Source organism: Bombus bifarius, unplaced genomic scaffold (assembly GCF_011952205.1).
Source record: "Bombus bifarius isolate JDL3187 unplaced genomic scaffold, Bbif_JDL3187 scf7180000010252, whole genome shotgun sequence".
Classification (NCBI taxonomy): domain Eukaryota; kingdom Metazoa; phylum Arthropoda; class Insecta; order Hymenoptera; family Apidae; genus Bombus; species Bombus bifarius.
In genome coordinates, this window is record NW_022885576.1 from 507,626 (window position 1) to 530,422 (window position 22,797).

The 22,797-nt window shown below is 32.3% G+C and overlaps 2 protein-coding genes across 2 annotated transcripts in view; one reads left to right on the forward strand and one right to left on the reverse strand.

Annotated features, from left to right (window-relative positions):
• The first annotated feature begins 8,344 nt into the window (after positions 1–8,344).
• On the forward strand, positions 8,345–10,676 carry LOC117216220 (WD repeat-containing protein 74). The gene is made up of 8 exons (XM_033462798.1): positions 8,345–8,487; positions 8,673–8,820; positions 8,905–9,000; positions 9,069–9,372; positions 9,464–9,561; positions 9,653–9,854; positions 9,959–10,231; positions 10,327–10,676. Exons 1-8 carry the CDS (start codon positions 8,430–8,432, stop codon positions 10,411–10,413), a joined length of 1,266 nt encoding a protein of 421 aa, XP_033318689.1. The 5' UTR covers positions 8,345–8,429; the 3' UTR covers positions 10,414–10,676.
• Positions 10,642–22,797, reverse strand: part of LOC117216217 (serine-rich adhesin for platelets) — a 133,394-nt gene continuing 121,238 nt past the window's right edge. Inside the window, exons 10-16 of the mRNA XM_033462788.1 lie at positions 15,127–15,264; positions 14,751–14,903; positions 14,493–14,671; positions 14,207–14,410; positions 13,978–14,124; positions 13,712–13,805; positions 10,642–13,610 (exon numbers count right to left, since the gene is read on the reverse strand). Of these exons, the coding sequence (XP_033318679.1) occupies positions 13,330–13,610; positions 13,712–13,805; positions 13,978–14,124; positions 14,207–14,410; positions 14,493–14,671; positions 14,751–14,903; positions 15,127–15,264 (1,196 nt within the window). The 3' untranslated portion in view covers positions 10,642–13,329. The remainder of the gene's footprint in view (positions 13,611–13,711; positions 13,806–13,977; positions 14,125–14,206; positions 14,411–14,492; positions 14,672–14,750; positions 14,904–15,126; positions 15,265–22,797) is intronic.

A 22,797-nucleotide genomic window follows, 5' to 3' on the forward strand; every position in this document is an offset into this window, starting at 1 on the left:
TTAATTAATAGAATTTTATAATTGAATAAACTTTTCCTTTGAGAATCATTCCTTTTTTAATTTATTCTGTACTTTTTTGATACATAGTACTCGATGAATACAGAGAAAATATAGCGGTTTCAAGTTTGAGAATCCATTCGCACTAATTCAAAAGTATTGTATAGCGTATTGTATAGCTTTCATTAACGTGACAACCACCTAGACGGTGAATTTTGTTGTTTATTGCAACATCGTAAAGTATCAAAATATGCCCTTATTATTATTATATGAATCGATTTGTCAAATAACATTTTTCGTAAAGGTTTGAAGGAAATCTATACATACTGCTCACGATCCAACGATCTAAACAGGTCTCGACACTCGTATACCAATGCCTAGGGAAACTGTTCGAACATTGAGTCTTGACTAGTTATGGAAAATCAGCATGGAAGACAAGAAAGTTCTTGTTTTGCGTATGCGTGACATGCTGTGAATATTTCAGACTAGGGTACTTTATCCGTCTCTGTCTGTCTCGCAAGAACGCGACATTTGTCGACTTTTCATGTTGATTTTTCACGACTGAACACGAGTCAATTTTTGTATGGTTTTCCTAGCATGTATGGATACCTGTTTGTATGATCGTGCCCACGATCGAACCATATTGGACGATTGGTCTTGAAACTCCCGCGGTGGAAGATGCGATTATGCGGTGACTTGTGTTTCTCCAATCCGCCACTAACGACGTTACTGCAGAGTAGTCGAAACAATAGAGTGCACAAGGCCATAATTTTGTTTTCCCCAAAATGAAATTTAACCATACATAGAATTGTTTATGAATAAATAATGTATACTTATAAAATATTATAAAAATTGTAAAAAATTTACTTGGTTACTTCTACCACAAGGTACTTTATTGAAATTGTTTTAACTACTCAACATTAGCGCCTTGTGTGCGATGGACAATACAAGAAACTTTCTGTCCTCAAATCTAGAACTAATCCCAGCGTAGGAGTTTTCAGACCTATGTATTAGTGATGCCGATACATTTGAATTTTATCGATATGTATTGATAGATACTCAGAGTATCGATATAATATCGGGAATAAAATATCGATATTATCAATATCGATACTCAACGACTGAGTTAAACTACTTTTCATAATTTTTCATCATTTATTTAGAGTAAGTTGTCATGTTTGGGGTTCGTAGCGGCGCAGAATTATTTCGCGGCGATTTTCTCACGGACGTTACGGGTTTGCAATCTTTTAACTATGAGGTGCTTTCATCGTACATTTAACCTGGCCCGCGATAAGACGCTTTTACGCCGAACTTACAGTGCAGGCACGACGGTGTGCCTAGTAATAGGCGCGAAGTATGGCTAGTAAGCTAGTAAGCGTCAGTAGACGCCTAAGGTTTATATCGTATACCGAATCGTCTATGCAGAAATCCTCGAGGACGGGGAAACTGGGGCATATGACGATCGGCTATAGTTTCCACGTGATAAGAGAGGACGATTTCTGCGACAGCGGGTTCATACAGCTCGCGAAAAAGTTTCTGCAACTGTAACTTTGGCATTCGACATCACAAAGTACAAATACGATATTTTATTTCATTCATTCATTCATTCATTTATTCATTTGTCACAGAAAACTATTTAAATGAATATTGATTATGAATCATTATTTCCAACAAAAAAATTTAACAAAATTACAACTTTCAAAACAAACATGTACACGTTATATTTAATACCTTTATATTTGACTCGTATATTGAAAAGTAAACTTGTCTTTAATTTTGTTTAATTTGTTAAAAAATGGCGTAACTATTAGCTCTAGCTATAATATATGTAAATAATATTATGTCCAAAATATCACACACGATTGAAACACTTCAATGTTATTAAACTTTTTATTGTAAAGGTAAAATGATAGTGTAATTTTAGAGCTTACAAAGGTTTTTAATAATGAAAAAATACTTATATAACATTTGGTACACATTAGTTAGATACAAAAAAATAATGATAATATAATCATAATAATCATATATTTGAGATGGAAGTTGGTCTGTATTATCATTATCATGGTGCCACTTTTTCCTTTCACGCCTTCTGCTACTCTATCCATTGTGAGTCAAGTACACGATTACATTAAGGAGAGAAAAGAGACAGTATTTTTACATGATGGCGTCATACAATGAATTCTAACTTCTCGATTCAAGCGTCTGCTGCGGACAAATTAATCAACATTGTCAGATCACTAAGAGCCTTACCCTCACCACGGCAGTTCCCAGACCTTTATATATAATTTTGTCTCTCGAACTGAAACTAGGATTCCTGATGCGGTGTTATCACGTTGTTCGACACAGCTAGTAATAGAGCCAGCTATGACCATTGTCGTATATAATTAGAGATAATTTTGCGCCGGTACGAACTGGGAACGTGATAATTTGCTTTATATAAATGGTGAAAAATGATGAAAAGTAGTTTAGTTCAGTCATTGAGCAAGCTTAGTGATTTACTTCATATATTTTACCTTAGATGCTTTCATCAAAAGATTGAATTATTTAATTTTGTATTTACAAAATCCTAACTTCTCGACCGCAGCGTTCTACAGTGATCGATTTGTAAAACACAACTCCCGATATTAACAGTCTTACTCCTTCCACTGGAGTTTTTAGACCTGTGAATACGACCGTAATAGGGACCAAGCATAAATTTCATTGCCTGCAGCGAGGTGTGGAACCGCTTCCAGAGGACCAGGAATAGGGTCACGTGGTGTTTGCAGCGCATTCGTCACCATCTCAATGAGGTATACCAAAAAGAGGAAATAAACCAGTTCAGTTTCCTGTTGAGTGCCGAAGCGTGCAGACGAGTGTCTAGTGCCCTGTGAAGTTCACAAAAAACACGTGACGCCCATCCGTCGAAAGTGATTCGAATCAGACTTAATCCAAGTCTTTCTTAACTAATGGAAAATCCAACGCTCCTAATCTCTGATCCGAATCATAGCCTCTCGACTAGTTATTTCAAATTGAATTAACTAGATCGATGATGGCCCAAGTATATCGACCGACTCTCTTCAGCCATAACTGCACCGCTCTACCTCCTCTGTGACAAAAGGACAATATATCCCTCCTAACATTCGACACTAAAAGCATTAAAAAGCGTAAGCTAGAAATAGTTAAAACAAACGCAAACATTAGCCAAAACGAACAGTCAACAACAGTACCTATAATAGATACGCAATACGAGAGTCCACAAACGACTCCATGGACATAGCTGAAACACCAACTAACCAAAATATGCGTAAAAATCCCCCTCCCTCGCCCATCTTCATTGACGATGTCATCGACATTCAAACAATGGTAAAGTCCATTGCGAAAGATATTAACAAAGAGAATTACAAACTTAAAATAAACAATAACCAAGTCAAAATTCTGCCGACTAACCCAGACTCCTATAGAAAACTAACAAAGCTACTAAAAACCTTAAACGCAAACTACCACATGTATCAACTTAAACAAGAAAGACCTTCTCGAGTGGTACTACGCAACATCCACCACTCAGATAACTTGGACGAACTGAAATCCGAACTCCTAAATCATGGCCACGAAGTAACAAACATCAGCAACATAAGACATAGAATCTCGAAAAACCCACTATCCTTATTTTTCATAGACTTACAACAAAAGCCAAACAATAAACAAATTTATAACATCAATCGATTAATGAACTCGGTAGTCAAATTCGAACCTCCTTTTATAAAAAAAGAGATAGTGCAATGTAAAAGATGCCAAAGGCACGGTCACACATAGAAATACTGCAACCATAATAGCCGCTGCGTTAAATGTGCAGGTATACACCCTACTGAACAGTACACTAAATCTCCATAAACCCCTGCGAAGTGCATCCTCTGTCAAGGAGACCACCCTGTGAACTATAAAGGTTGCTCAGCCTACAAAACCTTGTACACAAATAAGTACCCTAAACCCAGAGCCAAAGAGATAACCAACCAAGTACTCAATCCTAAAAAATTCTCTACTACTTCAATGTTCTATGCCCAAGCAGTACAAGGACATCAAAACAATCCGAAAACCCATAGGGACCATTCTCAAAATAGTATTTCCAGTTCACAAAACATAGATAACTTCTCTAGACTCGAAAAATTAATCGAAAAACAATCAGAACAAATTAATAACTTACTATCGCTATTAACACTCCTCATGGATAAATTAATACACCTCGATACAAAATAAAACCAAGACGCATAGCTCTTTGGAATGCCAACGGTCTAGCTCAACACAAATACAAACTAGAACTCTTCTTAAAACAACAACAAATCGACGTAATGCTCATATCTGAAACTCACTTCACCGACAAAAATTACCTAAAAATAAACGGTTATAACTTCTACCATACCCAACATCCCAGTAGAAAAGCCCACGGCGGCACCGGAATTATTATCAAAGCCAGCATTAAGCATTACGAGCTTCCATCGTTCCAGAAGGACTACCTTCAAGCTACAAACGTAGCGGTAGAAGATTGCCATGGTACAATCACCACTTCAGCAGTGTATTGTCCTCCTAGACACTCCATTTCTAAAGAAGACTTTGATAACTTCCTTGATGCTCTGGGCAATCAATTCATAGCTGAAGGAGACTATAACGCCAAACATATCCAATGGGCAGCAGACTTATCACAGTAAGAGGCAAAAATCTCTTGAATAGCATAAACACCAACAGTCTCAACTACCGCACCACATATGAACCCGCTTATTGGCCCACTGACACTAACAAAATACCTGATTTACTTGACTTTTTTATAACTAAAAATATCTCGCCAAGATATGTCCAAATCAACTCCTCGGCAGAACTCTCTTCAGACCATTCCCCCGTTATAGCAACAATTATCTCAACAATTATCGAAAATCCACCTAATGGCTTTATTCATAGCCAACTCACCAACTGGCAGCTCTTTAGAGAAGTCTTTAATCATTCAACATCAGCCTTAATTTCCCTAAAAACAAATGAAGATATCGAAACAGCCACGGAATACTTAAACAACAGCATGATAAACGCTCTCCGCTCCTCCACACCTACTAAGACTTCTATCAACAAACATGAATACCCCCATTACATATTTAACAAAAATCGCAGAAAAACGTAGGCTTAGAAGAATATGGCAGATCCATAGAACACCTGAGGACAAACGCAAACTAAATAACGCGACTAGGAATCTAACCAAAATCATTAAAAATTATAAAAACGACTGTTTCCAAAAATATCTCGCCAATTTGTCTCCCACAGCTGACTCCAACTACTCACTATGTAAGGCTTCCAGGAAACTCACGCGTCCCCCGCAAATAATCCCTCCTATCCGCAGTCCGCAAGGTGGCTGGGCGCGTAGCCCTATAGAAGAAGCCAACCTGTTTGCTGATCACCTATCTAACGTATTTAAACCTCACTCCTCCAAAACTGCCGCGGAAATAACCGAATACCTGCACTCTCCCTTCCAAATGTCTCCTCCTATTGAACCCTTCACTTCTGTAGAAATTACAGAATTAATCCGTCGCCTAAATCCCAGGAAAGCATCGGGGCATGACCAAATATGTAATAAAGCAATCAAGGAACTTCCCACAAAATGGATTGCACTCATTACATCAATTTTTAACGCAACTCTTCGCCTTGAATACTATCCTATGTCCTGGAAAATATCACTGATTACTCTCATCCCTAAACCCAGAAAACCGATATATGAAACTAGCTCCTATCGCCCAATCAGTCTTTTACCTACTTTGTCAAAACTATTCGAGAAGATGCTAACGAACCGAATCCTTCCACTCTTAGAGGACTTGAAAACGCTTCCGGAAACCGAATTGATGATCTGGTAGTAACATTCGACAATAAAGCAAATCCATCGCATAACACATGATATCAGCCAAAACTTAGAAAAGAAAAATATTGCTCAGCGGTATTCCTGGACATTCAACAGCCATTCGACAAAGTATGGCATGAGAGCTTCTATACAAACTAAAGAAAATCCTACCACACACCTACTACTCCATCCTAAAGTCCTACCTAACCAATAGACAATTCATGGTTAAATACTTAGACGCCACAACCGCAACATTTCCAATAGAAGCTGGCATATCCCAAGGTAGTGTCCTTGGACCCCTGCTGTTCTCCATCTACACTGCCGATTTACCAATATTAACAGAAATAACTATAGCGACATTTGCTAACGACACAGCGCTATTAGCATCCCACGTAGACCCGATAATCGCATCATCCACTCTCCAGCGATGTCTCGACTCTATGGAAAAGTGGTTTCACAAATGGGGCTTCAAAATTAACGAAAACAAATTCACACAAGTAACCTTCACGCTGAGGAAACAAACCTGCCCACAGGTGACCATTAACAATATAAAAATTCCTAACAAGGATTCAGTCAGATACCCGGGCATGACTCTGGACAGGAGATTAACATGGAAACAACACATCACAGACAAATCGAAGCAACTCAAGGCTAAACTTAAAAAATTCTACTGGCTCATTTACCGACGTTCCAACCTAAACACACAGAACAAAATTTCACTCTACAAAACCATAATGAAACCTGTCTGGACCTACGGAATCGAACTATGGAGTACAGCAAGTAATTCCAACATTGAAATAGTTCAACGCTTCCAATCGAAAACACTAAGATCCCTAATAGATGCAACCTAATAGATGTTACCAAGGAAGCAATACATCGCGACCTCAAGATACCCACAGTCAAAGAAGAAATAACAAAATGTAGTAATAGATATATCAAAAGAGTTAACAAACATCGAAACCCTCTAATTACTAAATTACCTAATACGTCGGACCAGATCCGCAGACTAAAAAAACACTATCCGTTAGACCTAAGCACTAGATTCAGCTAGATATTTCTAATAAGTAATATTTACGTATTTGTTATACTATTATTTATAAATTATACTTATTTATAAATTATACTTATTTATAAATTATACTTACTTATAATGAGTTAATAAGTTTATTAACTTATTATAAATAATTAGGCATGTCACTGAGCCACGCCAGAGAAACTTACTCAAAATTCTCAATGCGAGAATTGATTGTAAAGTACTTGTAAAGTACTTTATTAAAGTATTAAAAAAAAAACAGTTAATCAGCTACACCAATTCACTCCTACTAGATGATACAAAATTTTTGCAAAAAGAAGCATTACTGATTTGAAAATGCGTTAAAAATATGAAATAATTTCTATTTTATTTATATTGTATTTAAACACATATGCAACAACGATTAATATTTTTCATTTACTTACTAAACAATGAATAAAGAATAAATCAACTGTACTCCGCTACCGATATTATATTTTGAACAGTGATAGAGAAGGATAATTAGTATATATACTTCAAATACGATTGTAATTAAACTTGGAAAAAAGAATTTTGCAACAGGCCAAATTTACATCATTCTCAGTCCCGTAAAAAGTTTGAACTGCTTAAGCATACTTGGTTTAGCATCAAGCATAATTTTTAATAAACCGTATAAAAGCTCTTGCAGAAATACAAAACTTACGAGGACTTCAGTCGTAAAGAAATAGTTGAGGTCTACTTCCTACGACCAATGTATAGAGAAGCGACCGAAATATGCTTGAAAAGAGAAATTAATAATAAAAACAAACGAGTCAAATCAGCTTTGAGCGACAAGCCTATATGCAAAAACGGACAAAGTACGCTTTCAGAAATAATTTTGTAAAAGAACCGCCGCAATTTTATCGCTTCTAGTAATGTCTCCAGTTTGTGGAGAAACGATCAGACATAATGAAATGAAATCAGTGAATGATAATAGGTCATTTGCGATAACAATAGTTAAAAATGGAGAAATATAAAAAGATTTGTAAACGGGACCAATCGGTGAATTAGCCCTACAAGATGTAAAAGTTTCATTCTAATAGGTTAATCCAGTAAGGAGCAATCGAAAAACATGCATAAAAATTAGATCTTTGCAGTAGACAGTAGTTGACAATAAACAAATGTAAAAAATTCTTTAACGGAATCAACGGAAGAACATGAAGTATACAATGCGTTCAGAATCATCTCTCTTGATCAAATTGTTTCGAAGAAATCGGGGAACGTACATAAAAAGAAAGAAAAACAATATTTTCATCGAGTTGAGATACTTTCGCTCTTTTTTGAAGTCAGTATAAAAATAAATTCTCAACGTGAGAATTGATTGTAATTTTAATAAATAAATAAAAAAAAAAAGTATAAAAATAAGACTTGCGCTTTCGCATTCACGACCAATCATCAATGCGTATCCATATACCACGGAGCCCGCTCCCAGGAAACGGCTCTTTGTAGTTATTATTCGAAGTTTATACATATTCGTTTGTTCGTTCTTGCTATCGAATTTTATTATTTATAAAATTACTTTTAGTCAAAATGAGTAGAAAAGATAATTATGATATTTATGTTGGTGGTAAATCTGGAATTTTCAAAGGTAATTGTAAATACTTAATTCTAACATTATGTCTACTTTAATCTGAAAAATCGGATGTTTTACAATAGGTTAGGAGAATACATTAACCTAAAAAGATCGTTTTTATTTTATGTACGAAATATTGTGTTAATAATAATGGCAGCTAAACGAAATATATAAAATTCAATTGTGCATTTTATCGACAGGTGTAAGAGTAGATAAAAAACAATGTACATCACAAAATATACAGAATTTGGCTTCCATAACTAATAACGATGAGGTTACGACAATGTCTTGGGGTGATGATGAGGAAAGAGAAATTCTAATTGCGTGTGGTGTAAAAGACATTAGGAGGTCATGTATAATAAGTCATTTATCGATTATACTGAAATTTCATTTATTATTTATACAAATATCATAACTTCTTTTATTTTACAGTATAAAAGTTTATGATACCGATTGTTCAACATTTACATGTTCCTTCTTTTGCAATATTGGAGCAGGAAAAATTACTGGCATATCTCGATATAATGAGTAAGTAACTTTTAGAAATATCAAATAGTATTGCGGTGTATAATTTTAATATGAGATTTTATTTACAGAGCAATTTTGTCTGCTGTACAATCAGGAGAAATAAAACTCTGGCGATTTCAAGAAGATGGATTTTTGATGAACGCTGGTAAAAATTTAGATAAAATGCGTCATTCGAGAATAAATAAACAAATAATAGCTACTGGAGGTCAAGAACATGCATTAAAATTATTTGATATAGAAAAACAAACACAAATATTTATAGAGAAAAATGTACCTCCTGATTGGTTACAGTTAAGGGTTCCTATCTGGATTTCTGATATAGATTTTCTTCCTGGTACAGAAGAAATTGTTACAACTAGTAAATACGGATATGTAAGATCTTAATTGATATATGTATGATTCTAATATGTAGTTGTTACATTATGTAAACATTTTTTCATTATACAAAAATGAAACTTTTAAGGTGCGTTTATATGATCCAAAATCACAAAGAAGACCTGTTATAAATGTTGAAGTAAAAAATGAAGCATTAACAACTTTAACTGTGGTGCCACAAAAAAGGTATGTGTATATAACATACATAACAAAATGTAATGTATATTTTTTAATGGATATCATACATAAATATGAAAAATTGATTATCTAATTGTAGGCAGATTATAGTTGGTTCTGGCAAAGGTATAATGAATCTCATAGACTTAAGAAAACCAGCTAAAGTATTAAATACATATAAAGGATCAGTTGGAGCTGTAACAGGAATAGCTTGTAGTAAAATTGAACCTTACATTATTAGTGTTGGTTTAGATAGATTTTTGCAAATACATCATATGAATACAAAAGAATTATTAAGAAAGGTAAAAATAATTCAGTATTGGGAAATTTTATATTAAAGAATAGTATTTATCAAGTATTTAATTTAATCAAGTTGCTATTTATTATATATTGTCCTATATTGCAGGTATATTTAACGTCAAAAATATCATGTATGTTGTTACGTTCAGAGTTTTCATTTGCTATGAATAAAGAAGTTAACGAAGAAAATACACAACAGTGTAAGAATAAAACCACTAAGAATTTTCAAGGAAAACAGCAAACTATGCAAAGCAATTCAGATTCTGATTCAGAATATGATATGTTATTTGAGAAAATGCCAGTAATTAGTAACAAAGAAGATAGATCAATGGAAAGAAAGCAAAGGAAAACAAATCCTTCAAGATTAAATAATGAAATTGTAAGTGATTTGTTATATTTCTTTTCTTTTCTAATTGATTTACAAACTTCAATTAATGAAGATAAATGATATTCTTTTTATTTTTTAATATGCAGATTTCCCGTAAACATGAACTAAGGAAAGATGAACTGTCAAAAAGACAGCATAAGAAGATAAAGAAGTCAAATTCGTTAATAGAATAAGTAAGATAATAGTAATCACGAATTATCAGCATCTAATATTAATTATTAGTATTGTTCACAAGTAATAATGAAAATCTTTTTATATTTTCATATGTTTGATATATGTCATATCTTATAAAATTTTAAAAAATTTGTATTAGATAGAGAATATTAAAGATGTTAATACATATGTATAGTATAATGTAAAGATAGGGTAAAGGCACATAGAAATCATTACAAACAATGAAATAAAATGTCTCAGTTACGATGTATTTTGTCACTCAGCAATTCGTTTTTTTTTTTTTTCATTTGTACCTTACATGTACAAGGGACATGAATAATACGCTAATAGCTTTTGCCCTGGATATACAGTACTGCGACGCGACTAAGTGTACTGTCTAATTATTCGATTAATTCTTTTTATTGTACAATTTATTCTTAATACCTTGTTTATAGTGTTTTGGTTCATGAATGCAGCATATACCGACTTCAATGGTTTCTCACACAACAGTAACAATGTTTTCTGTTAATGTTACATTAACTTGTGCTTTCAGCTACAACATGTAATAATATTGAAATCGGATGCGCTGCAGAATGTAGGCTACTGTAGATTTCTTTACGTCTAAAAACTAGAAAAACAGTGAACGTGACAACTTGTAAAGTTGAAACGTATTTTGTACTAAAAGGAAATAATATTCGCAGCTATAGCACACTAAATCTTATTCGGCTACAATCATTTCAGCTGTACAAAAATCATTGTCCCCTCGCTACGCCTCTTGATAATTAATACTAACGTAAATTTGCTTTATCCTGACTGTGCTCTCATCTGAAATGGAATATTTATTCTTATCCTTGTAAATGTACCTAGGAATAAACTCACTAAATTACAGGCACTGTCCCCTTCAAGATTCAAATAGGTAGTTTTCATCTATATTTCTGTAGACGAAATGGAGCTTTGTGCCAAAAAGGAAAATATATTCCCCGGCACAGAGGCCACTTATATACAGATTTCCACATAAATGTAACACATGCAGATATCCTGCATAATTTATAATTCCACCTCTTCTTACATGCAGTAAGCGTAGAATGAAGTCTGTTTCAGGCTGAAACAGTGTTTTTTTAATAAAACATTTTTACAGGAATGCTTTCTGCCACTCATTTTATAATTTGTTATTTAAACAATATACAATATTGAGTAGAGCTTCTATTTTATATAATTCTCAAATACAGTTCAATATCGGTGCTTGTTTAATCTTTGTATGATACTATTAATTTTATAAATATTTACGAGAACCAATTTTCGCAGTTTTCGAAATAATTTCTTTTAACTAATCATCACTTACATGTAAAAAATAACAACATAAAATACAATTATAAAATGTTTCATTTACTGTATTTCTTTTCGAATGCCACTTGTTTCTTTGTCAGTGATTAATAACGTATTGAATTTAGTGAGAAATCGTAAAAATTTTAACATGTTCTCTTTTCAAAAGGAAAATTTGTGAACATATTAGTTAATTTATAAAAATCTCTTGCATATAAAGCAAACACAAACATAGAAATATTTAAAAGAAGCGCTACAAAGTAAAATTATATGTATGTATATACACACAAGTCTAAAAAGACTTAATATGTTCGTAATTAAATAGTTTCATAAATAACTTGAACGAAGTGCTGCAAGTATTTTTATACATTAATTAAAATACCCGTGACAACGCATATTAGTTGTGGAATTGTTCTTATTTTTCACATTTTGTAGGCCTTTCAGTACTTAATAATGTATATTCATCTCATAAATGTTATTTCTTAAAAAACGTACATGAAATAATAACATATAAATTTAACAAGTATTGCTTTCCTGTTGTGAAACATTTCGTGAAGCTTATGTAGAAGTTAGATAATACAATTAATTTCGAACATTTTATCTACTACCTATGTATTTTATTGTTTGTTATTCATTATCTGCACACTACTTCCATTTTATCGTTATATCAGAGTTAACGCAAGATCAAAAGCACCATGTTTTTCTCTTTTTTTTTCGTTTTTTAAAAATATCACATGCTGTGCAATCGTTTAAAAGAAAATCGTTTATTATGCATATCAGTTTCTAATATTCAGACATCCAACGTGACAGTTCATGGATAAGAAGCTTTTTTATAGATAAACATACAGGATATATGTACATGTTTAGACGTTTGCTTAACACTGTATTTCGTTCCTGTCAGGAGAAAGCATGGAAGGCCTCTGTAAAAACGAGGTCCATATTTATTAATTATGGAGCACTCTTTGACATACGACTATTCTGTTTTATGTCTTCTGCACATTTTTCTATACTATATGAGTAAAGTAAATTACTTCATAATCTTTGATTTGAAATAAAATACAAGGATACCAGTATTAGGAGCGTAGTAACATCATAAATCTAAAGGATGCAAGAAACTACTATTTGTTTCCTCGAAAATTCTACTGAAACATTCCCAGTGTACGATTGAAGAAAGGGTGTACAGAATATCATACCCTGAGTAGATAATGGCGTAGCAATCGTTCCTGGCAAGAAGCTCGAACGTTTACGCTGAGTAGCATTTGTACCATAAAAAATTAAGTTTAATTATTTTATACAGTATAGAGCATTGCATTATCGTTTTGTCGCGTCCAGTGAAATTCATTTCATCATTTTCACGCGATTATATTTCAACACGATTACATTATTTTAGATAACAGTTAGTTTTGTGACGTAAATTGATTGAACAAGCGAAGAACAATTTTTCGCATATTTTTCCTAAGTTCTTAAGCATTGTACACGCAAGCATTAAGAACAAACGAAAAACAAGCTTAGTCGTACACTGCTTGATGTCGTTATCTTATAACGGTTTGACGTTATAGTCAAACAATTGATTCACAATTTCATGCTTAATGGCATGTTAAGATAATATTGGCTCAATCTCCTCCTGATACGGCTACTTCTCGCCATGCAGATTCTTGAGACTGATTTACTAAAGTTGACTGAGGTTCAGAAATATCTGATGCTGCAGGACTCAGCGGTGGACTAGGTGTTGCGGGTGCTTCTTCGGATTGGTTTACTTCAGCTGTATCTTGTTCAGCTTCTACTTCACCATCAGGAATGGAAGCCTCCGATTGCACAGAACTCGGAGCCTTTGACGTAGAATCCTGTGCTCTTAACGATACAGAACTATCTTTGTTGCTACTGCCATCTTCACCTAAGCATTGATATTTGTTTGTTATTAATACCTTTTAATCTTAATAATATTACTGCTGTGTATTTTGTCTCGAAAAAATGTAAATTAAGATATATTCTTACCACAAGGCCTAAGAACGAGGTAGAAGAGTAAGTCAGATAGAGAAATTATACCGATTACTTTATCATCATCATCAACCACTACTAACCTATGAACCTAAAAAAGTTTTACATGACTTATTTATATATATTCACAGTCATATAAAATAGTACATTATACTACAAAATTAAATAATTATAAGCTCTGTTCTATTTAAAATGTACTGCAATGAACAATCAATAATCATTTCTAACATATTCTTTTAATATGAAAAATATGAAGATTATACCTCTGCTCTAACAATTCTCTCCATAATAGTAAATAGGGTTTCATCTAATTTACAACTTTGAACTCCTTCAAACCATTCATTACGATGCTCATTTGCTTCTCTTAATGAAATATCTAAATTATTATATGTTTTTTCTGCAGCTAAGTTCTGTGAAAATACAAAAATAACGTATTAGGTAATATTATTAAAAATAAAAGTATAGTATTTGAGACTTATAAAATTCACTTACAATAACATCAAACTTTGAATAAATATTAACCAACTTTCCTTCAGTGTCAATAATTGGTAATGCAGAAACTCTCCTTTCAACAAATTTCTTTAAAGCTAAAATTATGCTAGTTTCTTCTGTTGCTGTTTCTATGTTCTCAAAGGTACCTATCCTTAGATCCCTCAATGTTTTACTGGTGAAAGATGGTTTTGGTAGCTCGTGTATCTGTTAATGAATTATTCAAATAAGATATATATGCCGATAAGTAGTTCCTCTGATTTTACAATTCTTCTTGTTTCATACTTACATAAAGAAACAGGAACCTAAGGATTCGTTTGTGTGTCAAAATATAGAGAACATTTCCAGTATCTGGATCTATCACAGGCAAACGATGAATTCTATTTTGAATTAGAGTTTTAATGGCCTCGTATAAAGATGCATCTGGGCCAATGCTCACTAATGGATGCACTTGATCTTTCAAGACTTCTAAAATGATAAAATTTCAAATATTTATATCTTTGAACATATATAATCTATACAACATCTATCGATAAAAAATATTTACTTCTCCATGTATCTAATTCATGTTCTTCTAATTCATCCATTGTTACAGATGGGCTGGTATAGTACATCTGTAAGATTTTTATAAAGTCTGTTATAGTTAGCATTCCAACAAATTCTTGTCTTGAACTGTCCCATAGTGGTGCAGCTCTCACACCTGTATATAAAGTTATTTATGTAATATACGATAAAATAAATAATTTTATCAGTAATAAATACAAAAATATAAAAAATAATTTGTTAAATATTTACAAATGTATTAAATCATACTGCATGCAGTAAATGTAAATGTTTCCCATGACAAAAAATTGATTTTGTGCAATGAAATGAAATAATGATCATTAAAATGCTATACAAATATATATAATTTTGCAACTTACCATTGTAGACGAGAGCAAAGAAGGCCTTCTTGACGAGGAGATGCGTATCAAAAACAACTAATTTAGCGCTGGTTGGTATTAGATCATAACACTTGTGAAATTTGAAGAACTTTACGAAAATCTGTGATTCGTCCTCCTCTGAAAGTCCAAATAGTTCACAGTAGAGTAACGCTTTTTGGTTACGACGTAGCATCTTTATTTTTTCATGCGATGTCACAATGTTCTTACAATTTACACAATATTTTTCGAATTACTTTCAAGCCTTATCAGCCGGAACGAATTATTATAACATTTAATCTACATAACAAAAAAGTTGACACTTGACACTTTCACATACTCAAATAGTTTAATCTTGATAAAATGATACTTTTCATACTTGCGAGTACGACCTATATTATAGATATAACTGTTATGGCTATGACCACGACCGTGATTCCGTGGTTGTGACTATATTATGATAGGTTATGGTAACAGAATTCGGCGCCGAATCAAAAGTCTTGGCGCTACCTTTGAATATATATAACAAATATGAAATACAGTTATGTCAAAATAACAAACATACGAGAGAATCGCTTATTAGAAATGTGTACTGAGTATCATGAAAATTTTTTGTTTAAATTTTTACAAGTTTTTATAAGTAGTATACTTTTAATTAATATGACAAAATCTGCGTGATGCCATTATCAGTTAAACAGTGTTGCTTGTTAGTTACTTCACAATGCATAAAAATTAGTTTAAGTTTAAATGATATTAACCTTAATTTTGTAGAGCTTATCATATAAAAAACAAACAGAATGTAAATACAAGAATATTGTTTTGCATATATAACTCAAAATATCATAATATTTTGAATCAACTAATTTTGTTCTGATACAATTTTTTCATTGATAGAAGTATATAACATAAGATATTTAAGAATTCGAAATAAATGAAACATTCTGTATATCAGTGTACTACTTATTTGTTGTTACATTACGTAATATACGCAGTTGCTTCTAATAACAAGGAAGTAAGGTATAACGTTAGCAACACGTAGCCTAGAATTCCATTACTCAGAGCTAGAGTATATACATATGTATGCTGTTTCGCTGTAAAGTTTCCATGCATTATGACGATTATTAACTGTTTTCGTATGTATGATATTTATTTCGTAATAAACGAAATGAGAAAAGAGAGGGTAATGAATGAGGGAAATAATAGAAATAATTTTGCTTCAGATATTAAAAATTTTATGACGCGAATAAATGAATGTATGTCATATCAATTCAGACGTTACATGTATCTAATTATGGTTTCATAAAAAAGTATGAAATATAAAATATAAATTAATTTCTTTTTTCATTTTATGCAATATTATATTGTATTTTAAGATAATTTCTCTTATCTCTCTTTGAATAATATCACTATTAATGTAGTAAAACAATATTTTCATAATAATATTGAAAAAATATATGAACATACTCTCGTCGTTATCATTTTTTATATTGATATATTAATATTATAACAAGTTTTTCTGAAGTATTCAATTTCTGATCAAAATACAACAATTTTATATAAAAAGAGATACTTTTATGTAACCAGTGTTTAAATGATAATATACAAAAGACGTACATGTGTACTTTTACATAGCCTAAATGTGTTAATAATGTTTTCTCGAACAATCCCATTATTAAAGTATTAATAGTAGTGAAATAAGAAGTAGTAATGTACTAAGAACTTTACTTTAACTTTAAGATAATAACACACTCGAGATATTGCTATGTTAACTAACTTTTGAAAAAGAAAGACACTTTGCTATTAAACCGTTGAAAAGAACAGTACATAGATATATCAGATAACAATTATCAAGATTATAAAAAATAATAGACATACCAATAAAAAGTCTATGAAATTTTTCCAACAAACGCGATATGAGTTGACGTGAGATTTGAAAATAAAATGTATTGAAATTCAAATGAAAATTTGAAAACTAAAGATAAAAATAAACGTAACGTCTTAAACGTAATAAGTACGAATCAATGAAGTACAGATTGAACAACATGTTTTAATATCGGGAACAGAATATGAAACGAAACACTTATCATTTTTATCATTTTGTTCACCCTTGAAAAGCAAGCAACAGCTTTTTCGAGGACGTGCAAAATCACAATGAATAACAGGAGGGGGAGAGAGAGAGAGAGAGAGAGAGAGAGAGAGAGAGAGAGAGAGAGAGAGAGAGAGAGAGAGAAACAGAAAAGAAGAAAAAGAGAAAAAGGGGCGAAAAGCGAGGAAAGTTCTCGAGGACGCAAATATACAAGATCTAAGAGAACATAGCAGCAGCATGGAAGAGAAAAAGAGTAAAAATACTATGAGACGGGGAAAAAAACAATCACGAAACTGGGAGAACTGTAACAACAGTGTCAATAGGATGAAGTGCCGTTGAATAACAGCTTGTGATAGAATAAAATGGATCTGTGGGTGTCATATGAAGTGAACAAAATTCCAGTTAAATTCCCGCCATTCAGATTATATGTATCCTTCATGAATCTGATCACCTTTTTTCCTTAACACAATAACTTTCTTCCACCTTAAAGGTAATTAGAAGTGCATAAATGAATAATAAATTAAAGTCGTCTTCCTGTACACTGTTCACTAATACGTTATAATAATTATTTTGCTACAAATTAAATGAAATTCAACTAATTCTCTTTAATCAAAAGTATTCAGATACTTATAGAAATCTTTGATTGACACTGTATATTACAGGTTTAGAATGACTATTCATGTTGTATACTAATTTTTTACTAAATACATTTGCAGTACATATCTTCTGACTTCTATATACCTACATACAATATATTCGTAAAAAATTCTTATATGTATTCATGTACATATTTCGTGAGTCACTGTATGTTACGTGACATATATGGTTGAATAAAAAACTCGTTTCCTCGATTAATTGCAAATTACAGAAAAATCAAGGCCGTAGCACCGACATTCACCGTACACATATAAACCATATACATGTATATATGATAAATATGTAATACTAATTTTGAGAATTAACACTTTTAATTCACTGATATTAACACTAACTTTGAATCACACGAGAGATTCTTTCACAAGTAACATAGACTTTCCAAGTATTTATAAACACACGTATTATACAAAACATACAAAACATTCATTAAAATATATTTTCTACATCACTATAGCAGAGATCATTTTTTTAAGCTATTCCATTACATTTCACATTATTTGTTTGTCCTTCCGTTTTCGTTCAATTTTACTACGCGTATAAAACGGATAAACGATTACGAATCGATTGGTTGATAATAGAATTGCATGGGAAAATAAAGATTCTATTTGCTGATTGTGAGGTCAACTGTAAGTATACCAACGACTCGTAAAACGTGTAATAAATTGAATATGGAATATCGAGTAAAAATCATCATACATAAAAATAAATTCTTCGTTAAACGAATTCTCTGTAAAGGGAACATGCATCTATCTATCGTTAAAGAGATCGCGTTGTAAATTCAAATCATTATTTTGTACCAGAGACTAAAGTACAAGTACACTAACGAAAACAATGATAAGTGCGAGGAACTGTGTGATAAACTGAATGAACTGAACGCGTAAAAATTGACGAAACCTTGGCCAAACGGATGTTTCTCTGCTCGGATAACAATAGGTGAAACTATCTTTTGATAAGGTGATTGTATAGTAGATTTAAGAATTTAGATTTTGATTAAATGTGAATTATAAATATACTGACGAAGGCTCGCTTACTATGCTGGAATAAATTGTACGCGTGCTGGTTAGAGAAACGTTCACTACACGGGCTTTCTGTACAAAGATCATGAAGCTACTGACTGGCGAAGACTGTGCAGTACAGTTAAACTGTCGTTCGTCGTCATCGTATTTTAAATATACTGATGAAGAGAGTGATGGTGAATCGGCTGGGAAACGCGTCAGTATAGTTAACAAAAAACAGTTTCTCAAAATGAGTATTCGATTATGACGTCACGAAACTCTCAAAGCCATCGTTAAATCATCTTTTGATCTGATATTGGGTTGGCAACTAAGTGATTGCGGATTTTGTCATTAAGTGGTATTGATAAAATCCGCAATCACTTAGTTGCCAACCCAATATTTCTACTTCTGCAAAAAATCATAAAGATATACGAAAATTGTTTTGTGTTTAACAATTTGCAGATTTCCCTAATAATCACGAACAAAATATGCAAAATGTATTTGCATTAAAAATTGTTCACATTCTCAAACAAATTTTTAAAATTTAAATAGATTAAACTTAAAAGAAATTTTAAATATTATCCGAAACTGTAAATATACATGTGTAACTATGTACATATTTTCACTATATACCAATTTAGAAACGCTAATAACTACAATGTCCTTAACATGTTTAATGCTCGGAATAGGTAGGTACCTGTTCATGCTTTGCAACGCGACGCGACGTGCAACGGTCTGAACGCATCACATGCGTCACATGCGTTACATCGATTTTCCTGTTTTTCGTTTTGCACGGTCAAATACAAGGAATAAAAGTCAGAATGATAACTACGTCGTGGTTATTACGCCAATTCTCCAGTCAGGAAATTGCCGTAATTTGAAAATACTCTTGACGTTAAAATGATTTGTATGAAATCTGTGAATTAGAATGACATTTTACCCTCCAGTAGTCGCTATAAGTTACAGTCTGTCGACAATTCCAGTTGCAGAGTTGAATCTTATACTATTGAATTCTGCATTCTGTGCTTCAATATTTTCTCGTTAGCGGTGCCTATCTCTCTTTCTAGATACAATTATTGAAAATTTGATTTCTCTAATGTATAGTTTATCAAAGCGTGATGTTTTAACAGCGTGGTGAAAAAAACTTCCCAATTATTAAATTTGGAGGCACTAAAATTGATTTGTCTTGATTAATTTCCAATTTCATGTTCATACGAGTTTCTAATTAACAGTTGACCCGGATAACAGATTAAACGAAAAATTCACATAAAATGGTCTCATCCATCGGGTATTGTACGGTTTCAAATTACGAGAAACGTCAGTAACAATTCTATCAACGATAACGTTCACTCATAACGATATAAACTCCTATTGGAAACGACACTCGGAACTCGAAATATCAAGCGTCGGATAGCGAAATACCTTTTTTGAGAATCCAAGCGAGCTCATCCTCGAGCGGTGGATTCTCCACTTCAAACTCCTTGATGAGATCTTTCGAGTAAACAGGATCACCGTCTTCACTCCACCAGGCACCCGTGACCTTCCTCAACGTGGCACCGACTCCCTTAGCATTCGAGTAATAATGCAGGGCCAGCATTATTTTCCATCGTCACTTTCCGTGACCGGACTTTTGCCCCTGATATTGATTCTGTCCGCGGTGACATCGCCTCGAAAATTTCTATCGTACTACCGATTCACTATCTACTCGAACCACAACTTGTTCGAGATTTCATCATCGAAACGCCTATCTTGGCGATTTAAATCAATGACCAAGCCCTTTTTCTTATTGAAATAATTTTCATTAATTATATCTATATTTGTTCTAATGCATACATTTAGTTTTTCTTTCCTCTTTCCTTTTCAGGAAATTTTATTCCATGTTTAGACGTTTGATTGCGACGTTACTATGACTAGTAAAAAGTGCGAGAATTAAATTAATCATTGTATGATGTATATGTATCTGTATATTATTGAAACGGGATTTCATAATTCCAAATCATTCTGTCAATAGTTGCTAAATTTGAACGAAACTGGTTCAAAATTTTCGATATTTAATCAGTAAATTCATTCTACGGAACCAACTAAACACAGAACTCAAGTTCTCTATGTATTGTATTTGTATTTGGTTTCTCCATGTACATTGACTAGGAAGTTAGACCGACTTTTGAGTTGTCAGATGAATTCTTCGTCTGATTATAATATCCACGATGCTAATGAGGATAAAAGGAAAATATTATTTTCGGTAATCTATAATGTCGTAACAAGAAGGAAGTGGCGATACACACACACATACACAAAAGAGAGAATGTTTTACGAGGCTCAAATTGAATTCCACCGAGTTTTTCGATTATGATTAATTATACGGATTTGCTTTACACAATAGACCTTTCCCCAATTTTGCTCGGGGATTATTGCAGAAGAGAGATAATATCATACTATATTTTCATAAAAGCTTTTTTACAGCTTTTTCAGTCTACAATTATATCTAAAAAATGAAATGTGAACTATACATTTACTAAGATTTGTAATTTTAAAAATTATAAGGAGGGAAACAAATGTAATAAAATTCGAATATCGACAGTTGTAGAATAATAAAAAAGATCAAATAACAATTGGCAATGATGCAAAAATAAATCAGTAGTTATCTATCGATAACATAAAAGTATGTAGGCATTATAATTTAGATATTAATGAAAATTAACGACAATTATAGATATTAATCTATAATAATAATTCCTATAATTATCTCCAAGTTCTAAAATTAGATAAAATAAAATTTCCTGGATTGAAGCATGTTTAGTATTTTTTCAAAAGGCTACAAGATAGCCTTGTTTTTTACTTATACTGCGATTTTTAGCACTACATAATATGTTATCCTTTGCTTGGAAAGCTGAAATATTGAATCTATGATAAAGAATAATGCAAAAAATTCAATTGATTAAATAACAGAAAAACATTTACTTGATTTAAAGTTTAGGCAAAGAGGCAAAGTTATTTAAAAAAAAAAAAAAAAAACGTTATAAAGAAATCGATATTTCGGCTGAAAGAATTACAGCAATTTTTCAAATGAATCTTCGATACCGAATTGAAATTAAAGTGAAATTAAAAACTACTAAATGTTAATCGCGAGATGAAATTTCAATTCTATTCGTTAAAATTTAGGATGTTTTTGCTGGTGGCGAAAAATTCATCGAGGATGCAAATAAATTGATCTGGGTTCTGATAAAACCGAGGATCGAAATAGAGTTTATTTGGTCCATGACACTTGAGCTGTCGGACGAATCATGGCAAAAAGTAACTTGGCGAACTTCGAATTTGATGCGCAGACCTTTTACGTTGTAATTTATGATCCAATTATTTGGTTGAATAATGTTTCGAAGATTTATAGATATTTCTATAAGTATCCAACTTTATTGTTAGGATAACAAATACTTTTTTTATAAATGATAACTTCCTCCTCGAGTCTACCAGTCAACTGAAACATGTGGATTTTTACTGGCACTACATTTTTACTATAATATTCTAATATCTTATTGCGATATTATTAATTGGAAAAATAAAAGTTTTGAGGGATAATTTAAGCTATATTTAATAATAAAAAATAAAAAAATAGAAAATATATTTCATTTGTAGTTGAAAATAATAGAAATATTTAATATGTTGGAATAGTTTGGGAGGCGAAGCAATTTGTCTGCAAATTTTCGAGGATGCGTTCATTTAAGAAGGACGATTATTTATAGTCTAGGATCAACTGTATACCTCCGCGATCGATATATCTATGCGTAGAGTAAACGGTATTTGAAGAAAGTGAATACAATCCAGCGAAGCGAATTTCTTATTTACGATAAGTTGCTAAAATAAGATCAAAATATTATTGTGTATGGAGGATCTATGATCTATGGATCATTACCCTTAACGTAAAAATTCGCCGAAAAT

Coding starts and splice junctions, on each gene's coding strand:
- LOC117216220 (XM_033462798.1), top strand. CDS start 8,430: ATGAGTAGAAAAGATAATTATGATATTTATGTTGGTGGTAAATCTGGA. Junction 9,373..9,463: donor CAACTAGTAAATACGGATAT/GTAAGATCTTAA, acceptor GAAACTTTTAAG/GTGCGTTTATATGATCCAAA. Junction 9,855..9,958: donor CAAAAGAATTATTAAGAAAG/GTAAAAATAATT, acceptor CCTATATTGCAG/GTATATTTAACGTCAAAAAT.